This window comes from Geotrypetes seraphini, chromosome 5 (assembly GCF_902459505.1).
Source record: "Geotrypetes seraphini chromosome 5, aGeoSer1.1, whole genome shotgun sequence".
Taxonomy (NCBI): domain Eukaryota; kingdom Metazoa; phylum Chordata; class Amphibia; order Gymnophiona; family Dermophiidae; genus Geotrypetes; species Geotrypetes seraphini.
In genome coordinates, this window is record NC_047088.1 from 246,678,604 (window position 1) to 246,701,916 (window position 23,313).

At 46.1% G+C, this 23,313-nt stretch overlaps 1 protein-coding gene across 5 annotated transcripts in view; it reads right to left on the reverse strand.

Moving 5' to 3' along the window:
- Positions 1-23,313, reverse strand: part of KALRN (kalirin RhoGEF kinase) — a 1,310,049-nt gene that overhangs the window by 470,426 nt on the left and 816,310 nt on the right. For all 5 annotated transcript variants that reach the window (XM_033944399.1, XM_033944394.1, XM_033944393.1 and 2 more), the window contains 3 exons: positions 11,093-11,208; positions 4,854-4,976; positions 3,736-3,918 (listed from right to left, as the gene is read on the reverse strand). In XM_033944399.1, the coding sequence (XP_033800290.1) occupies positions 3,736-3,918; positions 4,854-4,976; positions 11,093-11,208 (422 nt within the window). The remainder of the gene's footprint in view (positions 1-3,735; positions 3,919-4,853; positions 4,977-11,092; positions 11,209-23,313) is intronic.

Below are 23,313 nucleotides of genomic sequence, written 5' to 3' on the forward strand. Positions count from 1 at the left end.
CTGCACCTGATGGAGGGAGGGAAGGAAAGGTGGTTGTGCGCTGTTGAGCCCCTCTTTGCCTTCAGACCCTCTCCTAACTGCTCCCTCCTGTCTCAGACCACTGGGGGGAGGTGCCTGTCTTCAGCTGCAGGGATGGAGGGAGGGAAGAAGAAAGAAGGGGCCCTGGCAAGCGAGTTATCAAAAGCCAACCATAGCCTGGGACCCCTACATGGTATGAATAATGACCAGACAACAAAAGGTAAGAAAAATAATTTTATTTTCTGTTTTGTGATTACAATATGTCAGATTTGAAATGTGTCTTGAGGGAGGCTGCCGTGGCGGCTTTGGACAGAGGGGTACCATTTTCGTGGGAGCCGGCCTTCGGAGAGGCTTGGGACGCGGGGACGGATGCGGGAGGGGCTGCCGCTGCGAAGGGCTTTGGTGGGGGAGCCAGCCAGACCACAAGTGTGGGGACGTTGTAAGCACGGATTGGTCAAGGAGCCGCCGCTGCTGAAGCTTTGAAATTGCTCTCCCACCGTCACTCCCTCCCGCCCCGGCTCTGCCTCTGCCCCTGCCCAGGTTCAAAAGCAGGAGACATCTAGCACCCGTTAATCTAACGGGCTTAAACACTAGTGGTTAATATACTGGCTTGAGAATTGAGTTCAATTCAACTCTGGGCAAGTCTCTTAACTCTTCATTGCCCCAGGTATAAAGTATGTACCTACGTATAATATGTAAAACTGCTTTGGTTGTAACTAGAGAACTGCACAGGGACAAATTTGTCCCCATCCCCACAGGAACTCACTTTCCTTATCCCATCCCCACAAGTTTTGTCGGTCCCTGTCATATTCCTGTAAGCTCAGCCTTAACCACAGAAGCCTCGAACACTTATGATTTTAAAGTGTTTGAGGCTTGTGCAGATGAGGACGGAGCTTAGAGATTGGTAGAATGAGGCATTATGACATCACAGTCTGAGCTCTAGAATGTTGCTACTTATGATTCTAAAGTGTTTGAGGCTTGTGCAGATGAGGACAGAGCTTAAGCATTGGTGGAATGAGGCATTATGACATCACAGTCTGAGCTCTAGAATGTTGCTACTTAGGATTTTAAAGTGTCTGAGGCTTGTGCAGATGAGGACGGAGCTTGCAGGAATGGGACAGGAAAAGAACTTACGGGGACAGGAGGGAAAAATGAGTTCCCATGAGATGGTGAAAAATTTGTCCCCGTGTTATTCTCTAATGCTAACCACAGAAAGGCAGTGTGTCAAATCCCCTCCTCTTTCCCTTCCTGCCCCAAACTGCTATCCTGCAGCATAATTCCATGCTAAAATGTCTTAGCACATTATTGCAAAGAGGCATTCAAGAGGGGATGCAGAGGCATGTCATAGGTGGGGCCAGAATTTATGAGGACTGCTGAAAAAATACTGTAAGTTGTGCTCATGAATGCTGTTTGGACATTGCACTTATGCTAGTGATAGACCTGGAGTACGTGAGTGCATCTACTGTATATTTAGGCATGATAAGGGCAGTTTTCTCTCGTATTCTATAAAAACGTTTATAAGATCAAAGCTTGTGCAAATATGGTGCTTAAATTGTGGCATCCAGTCAGACTTGACTCTTATGCTAAGAAATTTAGGCCTGCCATTCATATGCATATAGGGTTATCTGACGTCCATATTTCCCCGACGGTTTTTCAAAACCCGGTACTTTGTCCGGGTTTTGAAAATAAATTGCGTCAGGAGGGGGCATCAGCGCATGCAACGTGGTGAAACCACACGCTTGCGCATGATGTCGTTGCATCACATCCACACACGCGCGGATGCCATCCTGCCCGACGTACAGGCATTGGGGGCGGGGCTGGGGGGCGGAGTTGTGGCGGTGCTGGGCGGGTGTGAATTTTACTGACGTAAAATCTGGTAACTCTATCTGCATAGACATATGAGCCTAATTCAAGAGCGTAGTGCTGAAAATAATTGCTAAGCTCCTAACTTCTCTCCCCCTCCTCGCTTTATGCTCCTAAATTTAGGACTTCAGTGCATTTTGGAGTCAATATTTAAAGCAATTTAACTGGCTCCTGTCTGGTTCAACTACCTGAACAGCATGCATGAATTCACCTTTTGTCCTGTGCGTCTGTCTTAATTAGATTGTAAGCTCTTTTGAGCAGGGACCATCTAATAAGTATTTAATGTACCATGCTGAATGCATCTGGTAGCGCTATAGAAATAATAAATAGTAGTTAAACTGTCTGTCCCGGCTAATCGTTGATTTTCAGTGGCACTTACCTGGCTAATGATGCCGAAAATAACTGGTTAACGTCAAACTGACAACCGGCTATTTTGGAGGCATTCTGAGGGTGGCAGTGGCATAGTATGGGGCAAAGGGGCGTGGGGGGGGACAGACAGCCCCAGGTGCTATCTTGGTGGGGGTACCCCTCCTTCTCTCCGACTCCTGTTCTTTCCACGCCCCTCTCCCAAAGCAAATGCACCTTCCCTCCCCCCCTCACACATCTCTAACGCTTCGCCAGCGCAAGCAGCTACTCTAATCTAATCTAATCTAATCCTTAGATTTGTATACCGGGTCATCTTCTGATTTAGAAGCTCGACTCGGTTTACACAAAGAAGTTGAAGGAGTAGAAGACAAAATCCCAAATTAACTAAACCCTTCTTCCTTACGTGAGAACAACTAAAGGCGCAAGAAGAATAATTATTAAAAATGTAGAAAGTCGAATTTAATGAGTTTCAGAATGCAGAAAAAGATGTGTTTTTAATGATTTTTCTGCAGATTTGAAGGGACGGAAATATTCCAATCTCAACCGGAAGCTTTGCTCCAAATGGATGCAAATCGATATGCAAAAGATCGAGAAATGTAACCTGGGGCTTTTGACCAACTTAGCAGCCTGCTGTTTGCGCCGGCTTCAGCTTTCCCCCATGATGTCACTTCCTGGGTCACGGAACCAGGAAGTGACGTGAGAAGGAGAGCTGAGGCTGGCACGGGCAGCGGGTTGGCGATACTGCTCGCACTGGCGAAGTTAAAAAGGTATGGGGGAAAGGGAGCGTGTGCACGGTGGGGGTGGGGGGGGGCGGAAAAGAGGGCAGGGGCACCACCACCCCGGGTGCTATGCCACTGGAGGGTGGGGGTCAGCATTTAGCTGAATATTGCACTTAATTAACTATTCATTACCTGGCTCTGGAAACTTGAAAAATCAATGCCAGTGCCTGGACTAGGCCCAGCATTGAATTTCCAGGTTTTAACATCAGCAATGGACAGCAAAATACTGATTATCAGAGCCTAATCAGATTATCTGAGTCAGCTGTAGGAAATGTTCAAAGTGGCCAATGTAGAAGTCTACGAAGGGCCGCTGGGAAGTTCAAGGCCCGACCAGCAAAGTTGGGGCAGTCTCCATCGAGGGCTAAACATTTAGGCCCTCTTTTACAAAGATGCGCTTAGCGTTTAAACGCGCGTTTAGCGTTAGCATTTGGCGCGTGATTAGCACGTGCTAATATTTATCACGCGCCAAAAAGCATAGCACACCTTATTAAAAGAGGGGGTTAATCTACTGATTTCCCACTTTTTTTTTCCATTTCCGTAGGAAAATTACGGAACGAGAAAAGTCGAAATCACCGGCCTAAGTGTATAGCCCTCGACGGAGGCTGCCCCGTTGGTTGGGCTGAGAACTTTTTCCGCGGCCACTCGTAAATCGGGCCCTGTGTTTTCACACCTTGCAGACAGCCTATCACAGCGGCATGAGACGCAGTACCTCAGAGCCGATTCCCAGGGCTTTCTCCAGACAGCAGCGATATTTCCCCATCCTCAGCGAGAAATCCCGATAGTGCTTGTTGACGGTGGTTACCCATTTTTTCAGCTCAGTAGCGTGGACGTGTCCCTTCTCCACAAAACTATCAGCCAGCTGGATAAGGAGCTTCACTTTTTCCTTGGTTTGCTGCCAAGAAAGATTTCCCTGGGTTAATACGGATACGTTCTTATACACATTCTGTTCCCTCACCGGGGGTCGATACGATTTATTTAGATTTATATCCCGACCTCCCAGAAAGCTCAGAACGGGTTACAAATAAGCATAAAAAGTGTTAAACAGGCAGGAGGGGGGTACAGTTACACGCTAGGGAAGTAACAGAGCATAAACAGGGTGAACAATTTGGGGGCGAGGGAGTGCGGTTACACGTTGAGGAAGTAATGGATCATTTTTAATGCAACAAATAAGGGGAGAGGGGGATACAATAGAAAACCATCAAAATGTCAGGTAACTTAGTCCATTGACTGTCTGATGCCGTAGCTAATGGGCTGTAGTGTCATCCATGGACTAATGTGGATGAGCGTGTGCTTGTTTCCTTTGTCACATCGGTGGGTGGGTGGGTGGGAGGGAAGCAGTTGGAGTATTGGAAGAGGAAGGTTTTAACTGCTTTCCTGAAGTCCATCATGCTTTCCAGTGCTCTGATATGTGAGGGAAAGAACTTACGAGGACAAGAGGGGAAAATGAGTTCCCACGAGACGGGGAAAAATTTGTCCCCGTGTCATTCTCTAATGGTAACCACAGAAAGGCAGTGTGTCAAATCACCTCCTCTTTCCTTTCCTGTCCCAAAATAAGAGTTGTATTTTTCTTTATTCTTTATGTTTTTTGTTTTTTTTTTAAAGTTTATAGTTGGGTGTGAATATTTTGAATATTTTATTAAAAAAAAAAAAGATCTTACAAAACTTCAAGGGATATTAATGTCTATAAGCAGCTTTTTTTCATACCCCCTACTCCCAGGGACAGCAATACTGCTGCTGGCTTGACAGGAAGAGAGATGGTACACTAGCTGATTTGAGAGGCCTGAGAGGAGGTTCGATGCTTCCAAAAATAACGTCCTCTCTGCTTACCTTGGCGGGGACTCTGAACTCCCCGTATTCCTTTAAAAGTTCCTGAGTTTCTTCTATTGATTCCCCTGCAGAGAGGTGTGTAGAGAGGTAATATTCTCCCGCCTCCTGGATCCAGTCTAACGCCTAGTGCAGCAAGACACAACCAGACACAAGATGCACTGACAGAATAATGATAGGAATATGTGATCTGATGTCGAAAGCACTTAACCAGATAGTGCCGGCGAAAGCCATTACAGACAGCCCTGGTGCTATCCGGAAAGGCAGAGCATGCCACTATCTGGTCAGTGGCGAATAATTAGAGAATGACACGGTGACAAAATTCATCACCGTTCCCGTCCCCGCGGATAACCGCGGGAAACCATCTTCATGTCATTCTTTAAAGAGAGAGGGATGAATGAGAGTATGAATGGCCACAACCACTGACCCACAAGCTTTGCTTTGAAGAATGCTGGTGTAGAAGGACCGAGGTTGAAACAGACACTAGAAAATGACATGGGATTATTTCCCGCGGTTATCCGCGGGGACGGGAACGGTGATGAATTTTGTCACCGTGTCATTCTCTAGTGGTGATATCCAGTGCCGTTATTCACATAACTAACTGGACAACTTAGGAGAGAAAAACTGTTCTTCTAGTTATCCGAATATCAGCATTGAATACTGACATTATCTGGATAGCTCTGGTGGTCTGTTCAAATATTCACCACGTCTATCCAGGTAGTGGCTGGTGCTTGAATAACCGGGAATATTTTAAAACGGCACCCATGTACACGAAACACCAGCCGCGGCGTTTAAATATTGGCCTGAAGGTCTTTTTCATGGGAGCACAGAATCAAAAAAATACGACAGTAGGTAAACACTAACCCCCTCTTTTAATAAGGTGCGCTAACCGATTAGCGCGTGCTAGTTGGTAACGCGTCCATAGACTAATACGCACGCTAAATCGATTAGCACGCGCTAATCGGTTAACGCACCTTAGTAAAAGAGGGCCTAAACTAAACTAAAACTTAGGCCCTCTTTTAGAAAGGTGCGCTAAGCATTTTAGCGCATGCTAAATCAGCACGTGGCTTACCGCTAACGTGTCCATAGCATTTAGCGCATGTTTAGCGCACAAGAAAAAGCATAGCGCACCTTTGTAAAAGGGGGGGTTAGATTTATAGACCAGGTCATCTTCATATAATAAAGCTCGACTCGGTTTACATCAATTTTTAAAAAATATAGAAAAGAACATGAGTTTACAACTTAGAGAATAGCCATGTTTTTAAATTTTTACAAAGCAGTTGAAATGAACTACCGTATTTTCGCGGATATAACGCGCACCCGTGTAAAACACGCACACGGGTATAGCGCGCAGAAATCACAATGACATGTTCAAAAACTTTTGTATACCGCGCTCACGGGTATACCGCGCATGATGCCCGACGCTCCTTTCGCCCGCCCTGACTTTCCGTGCGCTGTCCCGACTCTCCGTTCACCCCCCCTGACTTCCGTGCACTGCCCTGACTTTCCGTGCGCTGTCCCGACTCTCCGTTCACCCCCCCTGACTTCCGTGCACTGCCCTGACTTTCCGTGCGCTGTCCCGACTCTCCGTTCACCCCCCCTGACTTTCCGTGCACTGTCCCCCCTTGAAGTCCTGTCCCCCCTTGAAGGTCTGTCCCCATCCTGAAAGCCTGATGCCCCCCCCCCGACGTCCGATACATCCCCCCCCCGGCAGGACCACTCGCACCCTCACCCCGAAGGACCGCCGACTCCCCAACAATATCGGGCCAGGAGGGAGCCCAAACCCTCCTGGCCACGGCGACCCCCTAACCCCACCCCGCACTACATTACGGGCAGGAGGGATCCCAGGCCCTCCTGCCCTCGACGCAAACCCCCTCCCCCCAACGACCGCCCCCCCCAAGAACCTCCGCCCGTCCCCCAGCCGACCCGCGACCCCCCTGGCCGACCCCCACGACACCCCCACCCGCCTTCCCCGTACCTTTGTGTAGTTGGGCCAGAAGGGTGCCCAAACCCTCCTGGCCACGGCGACCCTCTAACCCCACCCCGCACTACATTACGGGCAGGAGGGATCCCAGGCCCTCCTGCCCTCGACGCAAACCCCCCTCCCCCCCAACGACCGCCCCCCCCAAGAACCTCCGACCGCCCCCCCAGCCGACCCGTGACCCCCCTGGCCGACCCCCACGACCCCCCCACCCCCCTTCCCCGTACCTTTGGTAGTTGGCCGGACAGACGGGAGCCAAACCCGCCTGTCCGGCAGGCAGCCAACGAAGGAATGAGGCCGGATTGGCCCATCCGTCCTAAAGCTCCGCCTACTGGTGGGGCCTAAGGCGCGTGGGCCAATCAGAATAGGCCCTGGAGCCTTTGGTCCCACCTGGGGGCGCGGCCTGAGACACATGGTCGGGTTGGGCCCATGTGCCTCAGGCCGCGCCCCCAGGTGGGACCTAAGGCTCCAGGGCCTATTCTGATTGGCCCCCGCGCCTTAGGCCCCACCAGTAGGTGGAGCTTTAGGACGGATGGGCCAATCCGGCCTCATTCCTTCGTTGGCTGCCTGCCGGACAGGCGGGTTTGGCTCCCGTCTGTCCGGCCAACTACCAAAGGTACGGGGAAGGGGGGTGGGGGGGTCGTGGGGGTCGGCCAGTGGGGTCGCGGGTCGGCTGGGGGGGCGGGCGGAGGTTCGTGGGGGGGGCGGTCGTTGGGGGGGAGGGGGGTTTGCGTCGAGGGCAGGAGGGCCTGGGATCCCTCCTGCCCGTAATGTAGTGCGGGGTGGGGTTAGGGGGTCGCCGTGGCCAGGAGGGTTTGGGCTCCCTTCTGGCCCGATATTGTCGGGAAGTCGGCGGTCCTTCGGGGTGGGGGTGCGAGTGGTCCTGCCGGGGGGGGATGTATCGGACGTCGGGGAGTCGGCCGGGCAAGAGGGCTTGGGCTCCCTCTTGCTCCGATCGTGGATGCGGGTGCGGGTGGGAGCGCGTGCGAGCGGTCGTTCGGGGTGGGGGTGCGAGCGGTCCTGCTGGGGGGGTGAATCGGGCGTCGGGCGGGGTGGGAACTATGTTTAAAAACTTTTGTATACCGCGCTCAGGCATATAACGCGCGAGGGGTATGCGCGGTAGGTAAAAACGCGTATAACGCGCGCGTTATATCCGCGAAAATACGGTAAATTCTCTTAACGTTAGAGGAATATCATTCCATATTTCTGTTAGTTTGAAAGGATAGGATTCCCCTAATTTATCCATCAAAAACAATTCCTTTAAGAGGAGGAGACAGTTTGAGTTTTTGCCTGGTCCTAACAAGATCCAATCCAGGAAAGAGCTACAAGTGAGGAACGGTGTCAGGTCAAAAGCGCGCGCAGATGATTGAGCGCAGCGTGGAGGCGCACGCCACACAAAATTACTGTTTTTACGGCTCCGACGGGAGGGGGCGGGGGGGGAAAACCCCCCCCACTTTACTTAATAGAGATTGTGCCGCGTTGTGGGGGCGTTGTGGGGGTGTTTTTAGGGAAAAAGTTAAGTTTACAGTAAAATGTGGAGGGTTACAACCCCCCCACAACGCCGGTGCGATCTCTATTGAGTAAACTGGGGGGGTGCCCCAACAAAAACCCCCGTCGGAGCCCCTAAAAACTGTAATTTTCTTCGGCGCGTGCTTCCGTCTTGCGCTCAGTTGTCGGCGCGCACCTTTGTCTTTCACCGACTTGTCTATGAACCGTGAGGAACATATGCCAAATAGAATCTTCAAAGTTAAACAGGAACATCTGAAAAGTACCCTGGAAAATATCGGGAGCCAATTAAGTTTGGCCAGTAGTGGAGATACATGTTCAAATTTACCCGTGCTGAAAATCAACTTAGCCGCGGTATTCTGAATCAACTGTCTTCCCCAATCACTCGCTAGTGCAATTCCACAAATCCCAGTTTACCGCCTTCTTCCTTGACCTCCTCTTGGTGGACCTGTGGCTTTCTCTGATACACCTCTCCTTTAAAAGATCCTTGACGCAGTTTTTCACGCACCAGAAACTTTCTTCCCCAATAACATAGAGGACCTGTAGCACCTTTCAATTTAGGGTCAATATTTTTTTTCCAATGCAGTTCACGATGATGAAGTGTCTAACTCCATGTAGCACAGAGATTACTGCCATTCATACCTTCCTGTTAGAATTTATTCTACTCCCGGGCACGCAGAATATTTTATGGGGAGATAAACTGCGGAAGCTTATGCACTCAATATTTCCTTTGCTGCCTGAAGCATGCTATAGTGATTTCAATGGTTGTAATTCCTGAGTAACTGATAAATCATTGATTAGCCTCCAGCACCAGAAATTTTATATCAGGGTGCCTAGGCTATTCCTCTGGTTTCACACGATATGACGAGTATAAATCACCAGAAATTAATTCTTGCTAAATCTAAACCGTTTTTTTCATGGGAAGGAAGATTCACCAATGTACTGTTTACATTTCTCACTCTTCGAACACTGTCTTGTTTCACAACCTAGGAATCATTTCTGGGGCTTCCTAAACATCACGTATGCACAGTTACATAACATGGATGTGTACTCATTAGTGTGCATTTTGGGCCTGATTCTCAAAACAGTGTCCCGATTGTAGGCAGCGGTAGGCGTCCTACAGTTGTCTAATGGACTAATCAAGATGCACGTTTTAAAAAAAAACTGATGCGGTGAACGACCCCTACAATGTAGGCATCTGACTTGCACCTACAGAAGCGCCTATGCATACCTATGGATGCCTAAGGCTGGCGTAGGTGTGGCTTATACTGGAAGTGGCCTTAGACATCCATAGGCGTGCCTCCGTAGGCGCGAGTCAGATGCCTAAAATGCTGGCCTTTATTTAAGGCATCTGTACAAAAAATGAATATGATTCCGGACGCAGCGCCTACTGGGGATTGACATGTGGTAGGCACTCGTTTTGTAAGCGCCATTTCCAGAATCAGTGCCTTTGTGCACCATAAAAAGTGTTCTTTTCTATATCAGCGCCGTTTTTCCTTTGTAAACTATCCTGCTATGATGTCAGGAAAGGTGACCTATCAAAGTCCAAAAGCCATATTCCTTAAAAGATTTTGAGTGTGCTAAATCTGTTCACTGCAAATTAAGAGACCCTTTTACTAAAATGCGCAAGAATAATTCAAGATTTTACCACCCCGTAACTGCAAATTTTACATTGCAATTTTTGAGGTCTTTCTTTCTGCAGAGTTAAATGCTTCTGCATTAGCCAGTTAGCACGCACTATGTACAACGTTTTACTTGGCTAATATGTCCATGCCTGCTTGGAGCAATACAAAGTTTAATGCACGGTAACAGCCAACCTACCACAAAAAAACTTTGATGCATTTGTGCGGCGGGCTGTTACTGTACACTAACCCTTTCGTAAAGGGGCCACTATGCACGCTAAACATTTTAGTGCAGATTTAGCACGCGCTAAATCAACGCGTGCACTAACCGCTAACGCATCCGTAGGATAACAAGTGCCACATTAGCGTTTAACGCTAAAAAGCATAGCGCACCTTAGTAAAAGAGGGGTATGTTAATTAGTAATGTTAAAAAGTTCTACTATGTTTTAAATTTTAAAAAAAGAAATATGTGCAGCAAACAAAACATAAAATCCCTGAGAATTAGGGGAAACAAATTTTTGCCCTATGCATGTTCCTAGTACTCGGTCTCTCTCCACATAGACAACCATCTGGCTGAGATTCAGCATGAGTTAACTGGCCAGGAAAGGCTGCCAACTAGTTAACTCGTGTCTCAGCAGTTAACTGGGCACTTTGAGCGACTTTTAATTGGTTATTATTGCTGAAAATGCCTGGTTAGTACCCAAAAATAAGCTGAAGGTGTTGGGAAAGTTCTGGAGGCGTGGCCACTTAAGTCCCGACACTCAGAACTTAAGCGACCAAGCTTAGTGGGCAAATAAGACCGCATAAAAAGCAGGTCTATTTTTGCCGACTATGCCATGGCAGGTTAATGCTGAATATTGCCTTAATCAGTTGTGCACTAGCCTGCATTGAAAAACCTGGATATTCGATGCAGGTCCAGTATTGAATATCCAGGTTTGATGAGGTCAAAGTGCTGCCTGCCCTGGGTTGAATATCGGGAGGCATGTCTCCCCAGCGGCTCCTGTTTCAAGAAATGGCCCAGTAAGCGATTTGGGAGTCTTTTTTGAACATAGCCCATTCTAGCACTTGTATCCTCTAAGCAGATTGTCATATCCTCAGTGTCAGCACTGCACCGTGGAACGAGTTCACCATACCTGTCTGGCACTCCGCTCGAAGACCACATACTGCTGGCACTGATCTAGTCTCCGTTTCTTCAGAGTCCAAAAGTGCAAAACTCTGTTCTCTCTCTGCAGCAGCTCGCTCAGGATGGCTGTGGAAGGAAGCAGGAACACCATATCACCGTCACCGCCCTATGGCTCTGTAAGCTATGCTCCTCTGCCTCTGTAAGGGCTCTCTAAGCGTCACAACCGAGCCTAACGTCACTGCCTGAGAGGAGCTCCCGAGTGCTCTCTGCATACTTGTCAGTATTAACTATCTCATGACAGAGTGCGGAAGGAGTTACTCTCTTTGATGGGCACAGACTCAGGAAATCGAGCTGGCTTGGATATCACAATTAATCAAAAATAACACATCCCTCCAAAATAACAAACTTGCTTGTGATAAAGCTTTACATATGGTAGGATAAGCTCAGACGGGAAAACACAGGAGACTCAAATCCACAAGATCAACACTCAAACACGATGGAGTGGATAAGTCCGAAGAGAGACTGGTGAACTCTAAATAGTCCACGAAATCCTTTATTCTTTAATTCAACATACATCGACTCGACATGCGAATGTTTCGGCCCAAAAGGCCTGCTTCAGGAGTCTCACAAGTCTGTGTATGAATCAAAAGAACATCCAAATATCAATTGGGTATCACATGATCTACGTTACAAAAGTGCCACCTCTTGCGAACTGCCCAATTGGATGCTCTTTTGATTCATACACAGACTTGTGAGACTCCTGAAGCAGGTCGGGTCGATGTATGTTGAATTAAAGAATAAAGGATTTCGTGGACTATTTAGAGTTCACCAGTCTCTCTTCGGACTTATCCACTCCATCGTGTTTGAGGATAAGCTCAGAGACACGGAGGGGGTAATCAAAGGAGTAAAAAAAACAAAATAACCCCAACCACCTCACCACCCAATCATTGCCGATATCATAGTAACATAGTAACATAGTAACATAGTAGATGACGGCAGATAAAGACCCAAATGGTCCATCCAGTCTGCCCAATCTGATTCAATTTAAATTTATTTATTTATTTATTTTTTTTCTTCTTAGCTATTTCTGGGCGAGAATCCTCCACACTTTTTAGTTTTTTCAATTTAAATTATGAAAAAACTGGTGAACTTCAAATCACTTCAATAAAGCTTAATTTGTTAAAAAAAAAAAAAAAAAACCCACTTAGGGCTCCTTTTACTAAGCTGCGCCAGCGGTTTAAGCGCAGGCTTAGCACGCGCTACATTTCCCCGTGCACTAGACGCTAACGCCACCAATGAGCTGGTGTTAGTTCTAGACGCGTAACGCGGGGTTAGTGCGCGCTAAAAACGCTACCGCAGCTTAGTAAAATGAGCCCTTAGCTATAACATGGTCCTTTGGTTCCGACGTGAACACGTTTCGTTTACTGCTTCAGGAAACCAAAATGCTGACAAGCTGAACCACTATTATCGTTAGCAGCAAGGAAAGGTAAATATCTGATAAACGCAACTTTTCTCAGATTCAAAAAGGCTCCAGTGCACTGTTGACACTATCACAATGATACTTTTAATACAATTATAGCATCGAAAGGACATTGTTCCAATATCCCCTGATAGTATCACCTTTTCAGAATGTTTATATCAGAGGTGTTCAACCTGCGGCCCAAGGGCCGCATGTGGCCCCATGAAGTATTTTGTGCGGCCCCAGTCGAGGGCGATACAGTGTTTTCTTCTGCTGCTCCCGGGTGTTTACCGTCTTGCCGGCTCCCTCCTCTGTCTTGCTGCAGCATTTGCGCGGCCCCAGAAACATTTTTTTGGGCCAATGCGGCCCAGGGAAGCCAAAAGGTTGGGCACCCCAAGTTTATATCCTCAGAAACACCACTCTGGTCAACAGATTTTCATTACACAGAGCTTTATGTGTTCTGCCGTCATAGGATCCTTATCTATTTATTTTTATTCAATATTTCATTAGGTTAAACGTAACTTTTATATATTTAGCCATACCATTAAATTTCATCAATATTAATAAGTCATTGCTAGCTTTTTATTGTGGTCAGAATCAGGGACAAAGTATCACCAACATGTTTCGCAAAACCATGCTTTTTCAAGGTGAAGTCCCTAAAAATAAACAGTATATATATTAAAGTCAACCAGCTAGTACATTTCTTTAATATATATACTGTTTATTTTGATATACTTTTAATACAGTAATATAACAGTGATGTACCATCTAGCCAGTCTGCCTTCAAAAATGGTTTATATTGACATGTTCAGATATTATAGGTTAAATCTCCCCCAGTGGGCAGGGCTGGTTCAGCCATCCCTTTATTTATTTTTATAGCCTGTCCTCTCCAGGAACCCAGAACCGGTTACAGCGAGACATTCACAAAGTTTCAAGGCATACAAATAGGGGTACATTCACATTACATTGCCATAAGGCAGTGTCTCTCAAACTGTGTGCCCCAAAGAGATTCTGGGTGTGTCACGAGAGATTCTAGAATTTTACTTTATTTATAAAATTCCCTTCATAAGTATACACTGGAATAGATAACATGTACATCGCGTAGGCAAGAGTCTGTCAATGTTATAAGCGTCTGCACGCGGAAGGGTATGACCGCCCAGACAAGCATCATTCTTCGACCATGATTGGTCCTCGAAAACCAAAGGCAAGTAATTCTAGTTTTATTTTTTTATGCAGTAGTTATCCTAACTTGAGAAACAAAACAATCAATGCTTTGTTACTTTTGGGATCTTCGAATCTTTGGGAGCTTGGATTTTCAGTTCTGACAAAAATTAAAGCAAAAAAAAAAAAAAAAAGAGAACGACTGCAGATGGTGGAGGATGAAATGCGTGTTTGCTTGTCGAATATCGAGCCACGTTTTGAGTTCATCTGCACTCAAAAACAAGCACACCCATCGCATTGATTAGCAAGCCTATCTACTTTAGTTTCACCGTTGTTACAATTACCCATAGCTTTAAATAATAACTTTCAAATTTAGTTTTTTGTTGGTTTTGCAATTTTATCATTTCAATTACAATGTGCTGCAAAAAACATTTGCTCCGTTTAGTGTGCCAGAGCTAAAAAAAAAGTTTGAGAGACACAGGGTACAATCACATTACACTGCCCTAAAATTAAGGGTACATTCATACTTTTACTAGAGATAAAGGTCAGGGATAGAGCAGCATATTCACAATATACTGGCAGCAGAATGTGTTGAACTCGACACGTACAGTACTGCCCCGAAATTCACGGGGGTTCTGTTCCAGGAGCACCCGCGAATTTCGAAAAACCGCGAATGCAGTTTAGGAGCGATTCGGAGGCAAGAGAGGGCGGCAGGGGTGGCGGTGGGTGCTGATTTTAAAAAAAGGCTGATGTCCTGCAGGATCGTTCTTAGTCTTGTCCGACCGCCTCTTCCGAGAACTAAAGTCAGGCTACACCAATCAGGAGCTGCTTTTGACACGCTATCTGGCAAGTCAAAGCAGCTCCTGATTGGTGTAGCCCTCCTTGAGGGCCGCATCCAGTCGGGTTTTCAGGATTTCCCCAATGAATATGCATTGAAAGCAGTGCATGCACATGGATCTCATGCATATTCATTGTGAAAATCCTGAAAACCTGACTGGTTTGCGGCCCTCAAAGAGGGACTTTGAGACCCCTGGTGTAGCCTGACTTTAGTTCCCGGAAGAGGCGGACAGAAAATATTAAGTCCGTGATTCGCGGGGATATACTGTACTCAATCTACACATATAGAGATATAGCTTTCGACCTAGTGGATCACAACATACTACTCCAGATACTAGACGCCATAGGGATCACAGGTTTGGTACTCAACTGGTTCCAAGGCTTTCTAAAAACTAGAACTTATAAAGTAAAGACAAAAGACCACATATCTGACCCCTGGTCAAACCCCTGTGGAGTACCACAAGGATCTCCATTATCACCCATACTTTTCAACCTCTACGTATCCTCACTGGGCACCACTCTAGACTCCCTAAATATAGTCTCATTCAGCTACGCAGACGACATAACAATCCTTCTCCCCTTCAATACCCAAGACCCCAACTCATCAGGACGACTGAAAATAACTCTGGAAACGGTAGAAACATGGATGACCAACCACAAACTGAAACTGAACACGGATAAAACCAAATTCCTGCTGCTAGAAAAAGACAAAGAACCTACCTTAACTGATCTGACGACAAATGCAATCACATACCCAATACAGCCAGCACTCAAAATCCTGGGAGTAACAATAGACAGGAGATGCACAATGCAGACTCATACTAACAAAACCATCCAAAAAGCCTTCTACACCATGCGCAACCTGCGAAAAATAAGAAAATTCTTTGACAAAATTCAATACAGGATCTTAGTCCAATCACTTGTACTAGGACTTGTAGACTACTGCAACAGCCTTTATCTACCCTGCCCCGCTTACATGACCAAACAATTACAGACAGTACAGAACACAGCACTCAGACTTATCTACTCGCTAGGAAAATACGATCACATCACTAATGCCTATCTCGACTCACACTGGCTACCGATACAAGCAAGAACTCAATTCAAACTATACTGTTTATTATTCAAAGCACTAAACGGAACAGCACCTCTCTACCTAAACAGCCGCCTAACCCGAAACCTCTCAACTAGAGTAAGGAGAACCCAGACTCCATTCACCTACCCCTCACTCAAAGGCACAAAACGCAAAAAGCTATATGACAACCTACTTGCTACACAGGCCGCGAAAATTGACCCCACCATATCCAAGCTGCTGACCACAACTACGGACTACAAAGCGTTTCGAAAAGATATAAAAACCATACTATTCAAAAAACACATCCCAATATTATAATCTACCATCATCTTCTCTCCCTTCATAACCTACTGCAACTCACAACCAACTGCAACTTCGTCCCCATAGGCAACATCTAATCTAGCTGCATCGGGCGTAAAGCCAATTCATATCTAGAAACACAGTCTCCCCAAATACCGAAAAAATCAGATATAGCAACCTAGGAACAGACGATTTTTGGTAACATAAGATTATGCGTTGTAATATTATGTAAATTAACATAAGGTTATACGTTGTAATATAACATAAGGTTATGCTTTGTAATATCATGTAATGTAAGTTATGCAATGTACTGGAATAATAAGGTAAAATAACATAAAATAACTCTACGTAAAGTCTTGTAAAGTTATGTAAGATAAATTATGTAAGATAAATTATGTAAACTTAATGCAAGTTATGCAAGCACGGTAAGGATAATGTAAAGTAACACAAAGTAACTCCACGTAAAGTTATGTAAAGTTATGTACGTAAAGTTATGTAAAGTTATGTACGAAAAGTTAAGTAAAGTTAGGTTTGCAAAGTTTGTAAAGTTATACAAATAATTGTATTGTCATCGCCTGGAAATGTCCAGCCATCTTCTAATGTAATCCGCTTAGAACCGCAAGGCACAAGCGGAATAGAAATCACTAATGTAATGTAATGTAATGTAATACCATTCTATTGAATTAAGAGGTTTTTTTTGGTTGGAGTACAGTCTCCCCATATCTGAGACAAGGATTAAGTTGACAGCGGTATGTTCTCCCCTGAGCTGGAGATATGGGGCTAGTGGCAACTTCAGGTGTTGGGAAGGTACCCCTAGGAAACAGTGTCCCGTGAGCAGTTTTAGTTCCATACTGTTGAGCCTGGTTATTAGGGTTTCGAGGTAGGTATGCAGGGAGTTCGGGAGCAGTATGGGTTTTTTTTGTGCAACTGCCTAAAGTGCCAAAACTTGGGTAGGGGTGGTCACAGCAAACTGACAGAAAACCCTATATGCCACCTCTAACAGTTAAACTACCCCCCCCTCCCCGCCACCCCCCAAAAAAACAAACAAACAAACAAACAAAAAAACAACTTGCGAGATCAGCAATCAGGAAATCTAACATGTACTGTTTTAAAAAGATTTCCAGAGATGGCACTGGGCTCCTGAAATAGCTCATATTGACAGTATTAAAGAGTACTGGATATCCTCCCATAACTACTACCACCTCACAGGACCACTAGTAGAGTCTATTCCACAGGTGACCACAAGAGGGCCCTTGGTGGAGTCAATCCTTCCAATGACCGAAGGCTGCATGATTTACATGGTTTAATGCAGTGGTCTCAAACTCATGGCCCGGGGGCCACATGCGGCCCGCCAGGTACTATTTTGAGGCCCTCGGTATGTTTATCATAATCACAAAAGTGAAATAAAACAGTTTCTTGATCATATGTCTCTTTAGCTATAAATGACAATATTGTTATTAAGACTTAGCCAAAAGGAAAGATTTATAAACTCTAAAGAGTTTTACCTCATGCAAAATTGTCATTTCTTTATTAAGACGTTAACTATTTTTTTCTGAGGTCCTCCAAGTACCTACAAATCCAAAGTGTGGCCCTGCAAAGGGTTTGAGTTTGAGACCGCTGGTTTAATGGGACCGAGCCTGCATATTCATTGTGGATATCTTGAAAACCTGACTGCATGGAGGGACTCCAGGACCGAGTTGAGAAACACTGCCCTAGCGTATTCGAGTAATACAAAATACGGCAGTGCATTTGATCTTTGGGTTAAAAAAAATGTGGCCATGTGAGTCCTTTCTATCAACGACTCCATTGGCTGCTATTTGAAGCGAGAATTTTGTTTAAATTTGCCTGCATCTGCTTTAAAGCTTTGTTTGGTTTGGTTCCAGGATACCTATCCTCCCGATTGAAGTTGTATAAGTCGAATAAAAATACTTGAAATGCCTGCTTGTTTATGTATCCTTCTGTAAAAGTTTGTCGTTATAAGAGATTTTTAGATAAGACGTTTGCTTTCCAGTTAGGAAAAATGAATTCCTCGTTAAGTACCCTGTTTCCTCAAACGCAATCATATTTTGCTTTCAGAAAGTTGTTGAAAACTTATTTGTTTGATAAATTTGTAGCATGATTATTGCTGTATCTCTGTTTACATGTACCTTTTCACTGACTGTACAGTCCTTCTTGACTGTGAACCGCCTGGAACTCATGGTTGGGCGGTATATAAGAATAAAGATTATTATACTAGTCTTTAAGCCCGTTACATTAACGGGTGCTAGAATAGATGTTGTGTCTGTCTGTCTGTGTTTCTTTATCTCTCTCTCCTTGGCCGCTGTCTGTATCCTTCTGTCTCCCCCCCACCCCGAGCAAAGCTGTCTGCCTCCAGCACACACCTCCCCCCAAAGCAGCCCCCTTTCCCTTTCCCTAACTGTCTCTCCATGTCCCTCTTCTGTCTTCCCCCCCAGAGCAAAGCTGTCTGTCCCCAGCACACCTCCCCCCAAAGCAGCCCCCTTTCCCTCTCCCTATCTCTCCATGGCCCCTTCTGTCTCCCTCTAGCACACCCCTTCCCCAAAAGCAGCCCATTTTCCCTCTCCCTGTCTCTCCATGGCCCCTTCTGTTTTCCCCCACAGAGCAAAGCTGTTTGCCCCAAGCACTCCCTCCCTCCAAAGCAGCCCCCTTTCCCTCTATCTCTCCATGGCCCCTTCTGTCTCCTCCCAGAGCAAAGCTGTCTGTCCCCAGCACACCCCTCCCTCCAAAGCAGCCCCCTTTCCCTCTCCCTGTCTCTCCATGGCCCCTTCTGCCTTCCCCCCCAGAGCAAAGCTGTGTGTCCCCAGCACACCTCCCCCCCAAAGCAGCCCCCTTTCCCTGTCCCTATCTATGGCCCCTTCTGTCTCCCCCCAGCACACCCCTCCCCCCAAAGCAGCCCCCTTTCCCTTTCCCTTTCCCCCTGGCTGCCGGTATTGATCCCCTTCTTACCCTCCCTCCATCCCGGCGTCTTCTGGCATGCTTCTCTTCAAAGCAGCCTGCAATCGTGGTGGCCGGTTTTAGCGAACCTAGCAGGCCGCTCTCCAACTCGGTAGCACGTTCCCTCTGACGCGATCCCGTGCGTCAGAGGGAGCGTGCTACTGAGGCTGGAGAGCGGCCTGCGAGGTTCTTTAAAGCCGGCCACGATCGCAGGCTACTCTGAAGAGGAGGATCAGCGGCGGCGGCGTCAGCGGCGAGTGAAGGCGGGAGGTGTGTTCCCTGCCGAGGACGCGGGCAGGGAAAGAGCACAGTCACGTGCCTTCAGCCACCGCACACGCCTCCAGCCCCTGCAAGCTCCGTGAGGTGTCAAATAGAATACTGCCACAGAAGCACACCTCACGGCGCCAGGAATCATGAATTTTCAAGAGCGCATGCGCGCTCTAGGGTTTTATTATTATAGATGATGCAAACATTTAAATATTTGAATGGTATTAATATGCAAACAAACCTTTTCCAGAGAAGGGTAAGTAGTAGAACTAGAGCAAGGTCATCTTAGTAACATAATAACATAGTAGATGACAGTAGATAAAGACCCGAATGGTCCATCTAGTCTGCCCAACCTGATTCAATCTAAAAGTTTGTTGGGTATTTTTTTTTTTTCTTCTTCTTCTTCTTCTCCTTAGCTATTTCTGGGCAAGAATCTAAAGCTCTGCCCGGTACTCTTCTTAGATTCCACCTACTGAAGTCTCCGTCAAAGCTCACTTCGGTCCATCTACACCCTCCCAGCCATTTAAGCTCTCTCCAGCCCATCCTCCACCAAAGTGCAAGTCTGCCCTGTACTGGCCTTAGTTCTTCACTATTTACTATTATTTTCTGATTCTAGATCCTCTGTGTTCATCCTACACTTTTTTGAACTCCATCACCATTTAGGTGTAACATCAAGAAGTACGTTTTTTGCTGAGAGATTGGTGGAGAGGAAAACAGTAACGGAATTTAGGAATGCGCTGGATGAGCACAAAGGATTCTTATAAGAGAATGGAATCAAAACAGCTTAGCTGTGCTTAAATTCAGTAGCCAGAAAGAAAGCCTAATGCCAGGCAGACTTTTATGGGGTGTGTCTCAATTAAGCTAGACAGATCTGTTTGGGCTGGAGCGGGCTTCAATAACAACTCCAGTAGCTGAAAAATTAAGCCTGTTCCGGGTAGATTTGTTTGGTCTGTGTCCTCAAAATCTAATCTAATCTTCCATTTGTGAGTGGCACATACCTATACAGGCTTAAGGTGAAAGATCAAAGAGGAAGAGGAAAGAAAAGGGGAGGGGCATGGAGAAGTGATGGGGTATTTTGAGGATGACAGGTTTGGTAGGAGAAGTAAGAAGAGGGACCTAGAAGTAGGGGATGTTATATATAAACTAAGACATAATTGCAAAATAAATGATTGGACTGACGAAGACCTTAGCAGCCAGTAGTAAGTAGTATGAAATGCCTGGCTGCACTCTGAAGGTCCAATCAAAAATCTTTTACATATGTAGCTGTTATATGCTATGCGGCGAACATATAGCTCTATTTAAAATGTGATAAGATTTCAGCGTTTGTAATTAGTACTTTTCATGTGTGGATATATGGTTCAGTACTAATTTAGTGGCATAAATTTGAGCTTTTGCAATCTCGAAATGGCAAGAACAGCTCAAGATCAAATGTAATCATATCATACAATAAGAGTTTATCTGGTTGGGCAAACTAGATGGATCATGTAGGTCTTTGTTATCTGCTGTCATCTACTATGTTGCTTCGTTCTGTTTTTCTTATACAAGAGACTGTTCTCCAATGAGTGGAAGCAACCGAAGGGATCAAAGCAAAAACAATGTTTTGTCAGGTCCATTTCCAAATGAAAAGGATCTAGTGAAGCCAAGAAAAAGCTATTTTTAAAAAGTTTAAAGGACCAAAAGTAAAAAACATAAAGAAAAAAAAAACCTGGGCTGGCTCTCTACAAAAAAATGAGCATGCCACAGCCAAAATAAAGACAGATACTATCAGCGCTGAAAAAAAATTGGGCATTAAGCCACTGCATCTCACAGAATAAGGACTAGCAGAAGGAAGATTAACTGAGGGCAGGATGTGCAAAAGCTCTGATACCACGGTAAAAAATACTGTAGTAGGAGCAATTTTTTTTACCGGTGATGCTTAGCACAATAATATGCAAATTATATGCATGCTATTCGTGCAGAGCAGCACCGGTAAAAGGGGGAGGAACTGTGCTTGGCACTTGCTCAGATTCCTCCGATTCCTCCCTCCCTCTGATCCCCCTGAGCTTCAAACACAAACATAGTCCCTCCTCCTGCCAATCCCGACAACCCCCAAACCTTTGGTAGAAAGATCGGAAGGAGAGATGCCCACTCCCCTCCAGCCTTAAGGGCTTGCCTCTTCTTATCATGGTATTTAGGCCCCTCCCAGTGCATCCCAAGATGCACCAGGAAGGGGCTGGGCAGCCATTTTGAAGAGGCAGGCCCTTGAGGCAAAATGGAGTGGATATCCCTCCTGTTGATCTTTCCAAAGGTATGAGGGGTTTTGGGGGCTGTCAGGCTCAGCGGGAGGGGAGTCCTGCTGGCTCAGCTTTGGGGAGCCCTGCCAGCTCAGCTGATCAGGGATTCCCCTGCTGTGATCAGCTGATAGCAGTAAGCTATTTACTTTTTTTTAATGGGCACAGTTGTTGTGTGTGTGTTGTACATTCACACAATGCATACAGAACAGCTACAGGCAGCTCTAGAGTTGCCAGAAAATTTTGGTACCAATTATTTGATGCTGGGTGGAGGGAGGGTGTCGCATTAGTGCATCACGATGAGCTCCTTGTAATGCATTGGCATAGAATTCATGATGGCTGCTACAAGGATCAATAGCATTCATGGAAAACCCTTTTGTGTATTGGCAGGGGAACTTTCCATGCCAGTAAGACTACTTTCACAAGTCTTACTGCGATGGAAAGCTTTTGATCTGAGAGGCATATTCTTGCACAAGCTAGTTACACATTTTTTTCAGGCAAACAAATACAGAGCAGTATAAAGTTGACACAGAAGTAGAACCATATGCAAGCCAGAACAATGTACTTAGGTGCCACCTAATGGTTGAACCTAATAATACATGCAAATTGATATACAGAAACATAACAGCAGGCAATCTGACTTTAACCACAACAAATAAATGAGGATTTAGAACTGTATCAAAATAGCATATTTTACTATTTGGAAGAATATAAATAATGAAAAATATTTTTCAGCTGAATACAAATAATGTATAGAATTAAAAAAAAAGGATCTCTCCTTTGAGGGGTTTGTGTTATCCCGTTGTGAAGTTGTGTGAACTGAGGGTCCACCCCACCCCTATTAAATATATTTAGTTTAATTAACCAGTTTTTGGTTCTATTTTTGGTGGTTCTTTGTCGTTGCCGTCACTACACTTCTTTCAGCTCCATTTTTGGAGAGATCCATTTTTTCTATTTATTAGTCATTTCTCCTATTGGGTTATTTTTTCTGAATACAAATAATGTGCATTGAGATTTAATATAATACAGTGGAACCTCGGTTTGCGAGTAACCCGGTTTGCGAGTGTTTTGCAAGACGAGCAAAACACTCAGCAAACTTTTGTCTCGCAAACCGAGCATGTTCTGGTGTACAAGCACCTCCCCCCCCCGCTCTAACCGGCATCGCACCCCCCCGAACCGGCATCGCAACACCCCCCCCCCGCGAGAACCGCAAAGCACCCCCATGCTGAAAGCAGCATCCGCCCGCCCTTCCTCCCAAGCACTTGGTCCTTACCCCTTCTGCTCATTGTAAGTGTGAATGCGAGCTCCCGCCTCTTGCATGGGCTTAACCTTGAGCATCTGCGCATGCTCAAGGCCTTCTGGCTCTCGGTCTCTCGGAGAGAATGAGATCTCCGAGAGAACGAGAGCCAGAAGGCCTTGAGCATGTGCAGATGCTCAAGGCCCAGCCCAGGCAAGAGGCGGGAGCTCGCATTCACCCTTACAACGAGCAGAAGGGGTAAGGACCGTGCTTGGGAGGAAGGGCGGGCAGATGCCGCTTTCAGCACGGGGATGCTTTGCGGTTCTCGTGGGGGGGGGGAGGCGTTCGCGGAGGGGGGGGGGAGGGTTGCGATGCCAGTTCGGGGGGTGCGATGTTAGTTAGAGCGGGGGGAGGGGGTGATGGAGCAGCGCGGGTAGCCTTGGGGGGGGGGGGGTGTAACGAATTGTTCAAGTTTCCATTATCTTCTATGGAGAAAGTTGCTTTGATATACGAGTGTTTTGGTTTAAGAGCATGCTTCTGGAACGAATTATGCTCTTAAACCAAGGTACCACTGTATAATAAAAGAAGCAACATGAAATCAGAAATCAAATGTTTATTTCAGTAGGATTTAGCACAGTAGAGCCCCAGATTATTCATATTCAAATCTAAATCA